Consider the following 6,677-nt stretch of genomic DNA (forward strand, 5'->3'; position numbering starts at 1 on the left):
GCAAAACACCCATACACATAAAAATAAAATAAAAAAAAATTGAAGCTCATGTTTCTCACAAGACAGTACCACATACATCTGAAAGATGCTGTCCTTTTCTCCCAGCATCCCCCAAAAGGCTTCCATAAAAGCAGTGCTAGTGTTGCTTGAATTCTTGTCCAGGCCAGACATACTGCTACGCATTTCAGTCCGTTATCTCTCTGAACTGTGAGCCCCATGAGGCAGGTACCATACACTCTGCTGGGTGCCAACGTAGAGGGGAGGCAGGCAGGCAACAAAGATCACAGAGCTATGCTATCTTCTCAACTTCCGGCTCTCCAGAGCTTGCTGGTCGCTTGGCCTTCCCTTCAGACAGGAAACCACTCCAGGTGGCTCCCTAATGAGTTACCTAGAAGGAGCCTGGGATTTGATATCTGATTAAAAGGAAAGCCCTTGCAGTCTATAGGCGGCAATGGGCGGGGGCAGAGGGGGAGGGGAAGGAGGGAAGGGGAGACACGGGACGGGAGGGGACACTGTCACTGCCTTCAGGCTGCTCCTCATTTTGGGTGAGGATTAGCCGTGACATCTAGTGTGCCCACTCCTAAAGACACAGAAACACACATCAGGACACCTGCCCTTTTAGGATCAAAATACACCAGCACCAATGGAGTACAAATTCAAACGTGAAACCCAGAAAAGAAGAAAGGAAAAAGGGAAGTAGGGGTTGTGCACGAGGTTGAATTCATGGCTGGCATAAAAGTGAAATCCTCAAGGAACTGAGTCTGATCAACCCAGGACAGAACCCACACCCCAGCAAACAGCATGCCCTAGTGGCCTCACCAGGAAGTACTCCAAATGGATTTATCTTCCCAGCCCTGCCAGTCAGGCACAGGAGGCTGCCATTCATGGAAATGTCCCTCTTTTCTCAACCACTGTCTAGCACCAAAGCCAAGAAGACGCCAGCACTGGCAGCTCACTTTCCTCCCTGAGATCCTGGCTCTCACAGTGACGCTTGCAGGGTTCAGGTGGCCTGGTAAAGCAGCATCCCCGGAGCTCTCCTAAAGGAACTCAGCCAAAGCAGGTTTCCCAGAAGCAAGCCTTCACGCCCCTTGTCATTTCCCCTTTCCTTTAGTGTGCTCATCTCTGAGGACATCATGGCCATTCCAGAAGAACATACACTCACTCTACAACCTAGAGAAGTTTTCAATCCAGGGCTTCCAGGGAGCAGACAACAGGACACCAGGCATGGAGTGTCTCACAGAGCAGCCAGCCAGTGTTGAGCTACCATGCTCCATGCTCCAACAGCAACACTGAAACACCCTTCCTCCAGGAACCTGCACACAATTCAGAGTCTTGACTCCCTAGCCAAGCTCCATGAGCTACTGTGAGAACACACTGTCTCCCCCCACAGACCCTAGGGCTTACTTTCCGCTATCCAGCAGGTTCATGTGCCCCCCTTAACGAGAGAAACAAAACAGATACGTGCTAGTGCAGATAGATTCTTCATCACTCCACAATAGCTGCTCAGCCCCTCCCTCTCCAGCTCTCTATTGGTTTCTCTTTATTCCACTATAACTAAGACCGTCCCTTTAAAAAGAAAAAGTGAATTAGAAAAAGAAACTGTTTACTGTTCTGCCCAGGACTTCCCATTAACCCAAAGCTGAAGTCTCGGGACACAAGGCTCTACCTAGACAGGGCCAAGGCTAGGGGCCAAGAAATAAGGTTCTTCCGTCTCCCCTTGACCAATCTCCAGGTACTCCAGCCTCCTGTGCTCTCCCACCTCTTACCTGTCTGGAGACCTTTGGGCAAGTGCAGGGAGGAGGGGGCTGTGAGCCCACTGGGGTGAGGGGTGGTAGCTAAGAGAACCAGGGGTGTGACTTCAGCAGCTGTTGACTCTGAGAAGCAGAAAAGGCAGAGGGTGACGGGACTGAAATGGAAAACAGGAAAACACATGTGTGACTCTGGCCGGCCGTGGGGAGGGGCCAGAGGCCTGGCTGGAGCTGAGGCTGCCTGCCTGGTCAGACCGAGAGGACCTCAGAGCCTGCTGGCACCCAGGCATCTTCCCCTCCGCTGGGCTCCTCCTCCTCCTCGAATCAGCCCCTGGTCCTCCGAGTGGCCCTTGCTTTCTGAGCACTTGAGTGTACCCTACAATGTAAAGTGCCCTCCTGAGCGCCCTCTCTTCCTCGCCTTCATTCTGTTTCCTAACTCTCCTACCCTACAGGCTGTACTTACTGCTCTTCACCTCAAGCTCCCACTGTCCGGCCAGTAAATTCTGCAGTCCTATCTCAAGAGTTGGTGCCATGTCAGCCTCTAAAACAAACCAAGGAAGCCAATGCATACCAATGAAGGCCACCTGTGGGTACAGCCAAGTGTGTACCCAGATATCAACAAGCCCACTCACAGCTCAGATCCCTCATTGGCTGAGGAGTTGTTAACAATGAGTCCGAGTTGCTAGGTGAAAAAACAACCAGGCCTGTGCCACCCTGGGCACATTCCTCACTTGGCAGCCTTTCAAACCACGGTTATTTAAATATCTGTCGAATGTTTGCTTTGCAGAAATGGGGGAAATGTGATCTTGGAATAAAAAGTAGGAGAGGACTGAGAGATGTTTCTGCAGGTAAAAGTGCTTGCCTTCAAAGCCTGACAAGCTGATCCAAGCCCTGGGACCCACAGACGGAAGGAAAAAAGCAACTCCCAAAAGCTGTCCTCTGGCCAGGCATGGTGGTACAGGTCTTTTTTTTTTTTTTTTTTTTTTTTTTGAGACAGGGTTTCTCTGTGTAGCTTTGGAGCCTATCCTGGCACTTGCTCTGGAGACCAGGCTGGCCTCAAACTCACAGAGATCAGCCTGCCTCTGCCTCCCGAGTGCTGGGACTAAAGGCGTGCACTGCCAATGCCCAGCTACGGTACAGGTCTTTAATCCTTTAATACCAGCACTTGGAAAACAGAGGCAGGCAGACCTCTGTGAGTTCGAACCCAGACTGGCCTATATAGTGAGTTCTAGGACAGCTGGACTATATATACATTGTCAAAAACAAAAAAGAAAACTGTCTCTGGCACACTTGCATTGTGGCACCCATACACACATACATTCACACACAGGTACATACACTAGTAAAAAAAATAAAAATGTTTAAAAACCATAGGAGCCTCTTTATATTAGAGATGTCATTTTCAGAAGACACCTCTTGGTGTAGACAGTATAAATCACCGTCAGGGGGAGTGCCACGTGACAGCACAAGAAGCATTTGCACAATGCCTGGTGTGACTGCAGCCTTTGTGCAGCCGTCAGTTTGCTGGTCTCCAGTCCACACCCTGCAGCTTGCACCTGTGTTCTGCAAATTACTCCCGATATGGTCCAGGTAAGGGCTCAAGAATTCTGACTGGGGACTACAGAGATGATGCTGTTGAGAGCACGTACTGCTATTCCAGAATCACCTCACACAATCAGGCAGCTCCCAATTGCCTGTATCTCCAGGACATTTGACACCCTCTGCAGGCACTTGCAGTCATGTGCAGTACAAAGCACAGCACATACATACACATAAAAGTAATAAAATAAAATTTAAAACTAATTCTGGCTGCATCACTAGATAGGAGCCAAGTTGCCAAGTTACATGTTACCAAAAGGCAGGAACCAGAATTTACTGGCACCAGATCAGAATTATTCCAAGGAAAATGTGATGACATTTTAGATCCAGACTGCTCCCTGGCTGACCTGCCCTTTAATCTTACTCTGGGGACAGGTCCAGGTTATCAAGTTGGGGGGGGCAGGGCAGGCAGGGGAGGTCATAGGAAGAGAGACAGAGTTGCTCCTGCTTTTTATCACAGAAGTCTGGCCTCGCTCCTAGGACCACACAACAACCTCACTCCCACCACAGAGCTTTTGCAATGTCTGACCATTCTCCCTGCTAGGAACATTCTTTTCTGTGACATTTCTCATTACTAGTATTTATTATTTGTTGGTCATCATCTCAGTCAATAGCAGATAAGCATCAGAAGAGCTCTGTTCACCATTGTACCCTGTGGAAGAAGGAGGCTAACACAAACCACCAATAGATGTTTACTGGGTAAATAAGTCAAAAGATGAACAATACTCTTCTCTGATTTCCCAGCTGGCTGAGCTCCTGGGTGGGTCCTTGACTCTGCCCTCCAGGCCACCTAGTGTGACTACACTTAGGTTACTTAGTGTAAGGAGAGTTCATAGATACGTAATCTTTTCCATCTTAATGGCTTTAAGGGAAGGAGTGTAGTTTTCATTTCTACTGATAGGCCTAAAACAGTTTGGAGTTGACTTTTAGGGCTTGGTGGCAGAGCACTTACCTAGCAAGCACAAGATCCTGCGTGCCATCTCTAGCAGCCGGTGGGGGTGGGGGTATGAGAATTTTAAGGCTACTTGTGGTAGCTCAAACCCAGCATTTGGGATGTGGAGGCAGGAGGATCTGGAGTTCAAGACCAGCTTCATAGGCTAGCCTAGACCGCAAGATGAGAAAGAGAGAGAGAGAGAGAGAGAGAGAGAGAGAGAGAGAGAGGTCAAAGGAAAGAGAAAAAGGAGGGAAGAGGAAGGAAGGACTGGAGAGATGGTTCAGTAGGTTAGTTGGCTAAGTAGCTAAGTGAATGGCTTGCCCAAACGGTCAGGGCCTGAGTTCTAATCCCAATGACCTGGTTAAAAAATAATAATAATAACTATGGGTGGAGACAGGAGGATTGCTGAGTCTTGCTGGCTGCCAGCCTAGCTCCAGATAGGGTGAGAGACCTTGTCTCAGGGAATCGGTAGAGTGATCGAGTGTGCACAGCCTGCATCCTTTGAAACTGGCACAAGCACTCATACACCACACTCACCAAACATGCACACCAGAAATGAAACTGGCTTTTGTTTAGCTAATGGAAAAACTAAAAGGCCCATACCTAACGTTCTTTCCTGGGCCCCCATCTAGATGCGGCCTCCGGCTCACCTTTGCCTCTTTCTCCCCCCCCCCCCCGCTCCCTCCCCAGCCACTCTGATTTCACTGGGGCCCCGCGGGCACCTCCCTTTAGTTGGCTCTTCCTCTGCTGCGCTAAAATCTGGGCCGCTCAATACCTGACCTAGCCACAATGCCCTGATGCCCTCGAACGGGCAGGCGTCCCTTGTATCTAAGAATCTCCGGAAAAGGGAATTGTGATGAATGAGGAGGAAGGAAGCAAAGGTCTGAGAACCCAAAGGCCCGGCAAGCCGACCCCCCCCCCGCCCCAGCCTGGCCCCCGCGCCGGCAGGATGAGTCCCCGGGGAGCGAAAATGACCGCGGATACCCTTTGAGACGTGTCCTCTGCCCCAGGCACACTCAGCTTCCTCTTTCCCCCCTCCCAATCTAGCCGAAACTGGCAACCAGACGGCGGTCTGAGCAAAAACCCCAACCCCAGACTGCCTTCAACCAAGGAGCTGGCTGAAACTCGAAAGGAACCCTGGACGTGAAATCCCGTGGGCAACAAGGGACAGGGGCGGTGCCTGCTTGCAGCCATGGGAGGGGTCTCCCGGACTTTATCTCTGCCTTCGTGTTCAGACTCTCCGCCCCCGGGGGAACTGTTGCATCAGCTTCAAGGTTCCAAATTAAAGTGACCAGGTTGCCCCGAAAGTGACCTGAGTAGTCGCCAGGAGGCAGCACTTAACCAACAATAGAGGCGACAGGGGTGCCGCGAAGGCTGAACTTCCTAGTGCACCGCACCTTTCATCAGACCCAGGCAGAGACAGATGGGGAGTCTGAACCTGGTTAGGTGGCAAACGCTTGTAATTCCGACACTCAGGAGATGGAGCCACGAGGATCAGAAGTTCGAAGCCATCCTCCGCTACATAGCAAGTTTAGGGCCCACCAGTCTCAAAAAGAAAAAGGAAAAGAAAAAGAAAAAGGATGTTGGAGAACCAAAGATACAGCTCATTGAGAGTGCTTGCCTAGTATACATGCGTTCCTAAAAAAAACAACTCGCAGAGGGCTTGATAAAATGTGTGTCTGTTGCCAGGTGGTGCTGCTGCACACCTTTAATCCTAGAACTCCGGAGGCAGAGTGGATCTCTGAGTTCAAGAACTGGTAAGTTCCAGGATAGCCAGGGCTACACAGTGAAACCCAGTCAGAGAAGAGAGAGAAAAAAGTCTCGGCTGAATGACATATGTATATATACCTGTGTGTAGGATTGGGTGGGGGTGTTCAGACATGCAGAGACCAAAGGAGTACCATAGAGAGACAGGGTCTCTCCTTGGACCTGAAGTTCACTATTTTTGCTAGCTGGCCAGCAAGCTCCCAGGACCTGCCTATTTCTGTTCCCCCACACTAAGATAATAGGCTTGTTGTGCCAGTCCTGGTTTTCAGGTGGGTGCTAGAGAGCATTGAAGGGAAAGGATTCAGTTCCACAGCCTACTCTCACAGAATAATCAGTGCAGGATTCACCAGCCAACGTTGTGAGTTCATGTGCCATGATGTCAACATACAGGTCCTGGCATCTAGTCCATCAAAAATGCTGAACCAAACACAAATGTTTCCCAGTTTTTCATCTGCACTTCCTGAGTACCTGAGTGGTTGTATGGCAAGGACACAATGTTTGGGAAGGTGAAAGACCACCAGTGTGAGCATTGCAGAAGCCGTGGGGTGATTTTCAGACCAGGAACAGCAAGGTCAGCAAGAAGCTCTCCATTGTCCACTGTGAACAGCTCTGACCCTTTGGCCTGTGTG

General features: G+C 50.1%; 1 protein-coding gene across 6 annotated transcripts in view; it reads right to left on the reverse strand.

The window, feature by feature from the left end:
• Slc7a7 (solute carrier family 7 member 7) overlaps positions 1 to 5,474 on the reverse strand; it is a 46,221-nt gene extending 40,747 nt beyond the window's left edge. Inside the window, exons 1-2 of one of the 6 annotated variants that reach the window (XM_035452798.1) lie at positions 5,266 to 5,474; positions 1,767 to 1,874 (exon numbers count right to left, since the gene is read on the reverse strand). Coding sequence is in view for 2 of the 6 variants with exons in the window: in XM_035452796.1 (XP_035308687.1) it covers positions 1,767 to 1,874; positions 4,300 to 4,441 (250 nt within the window). In the remaining 4 variants the exon portion in view is untranslated. Of the gene's footprint in view, positions 1 to 76; positions 389 to 1,766; positions 1,907 to 4,299; positions 4,943 to 5,265 lie in introns of those variants that run through there. The other 5 variants (XM_035452796.1, XM_035452797.1, XM_027390660.2 and 2 more) reach the window with 5 other exon arrangements.
• Between the last annotated feature and the right edge of the window lie 1,203 nt (positions 5,475 to 6,677).

This window comes from Cricetulus griseus (genome assembly GCF_003668045.3).
Source record: "Cricetulus griseus strain 17A/GY chromosome 1 unlocalized genomic scaffold, alternate assembly CriGri-PICRH-1.0 chr1_1, whole genome shotgun sequence".
Lineage (NCBI taxonomy): Eukaryota > Metazoa > Chordata > Mammalia > Rodentia > Cricetidae > Cricetulus > Cricetulus griseus.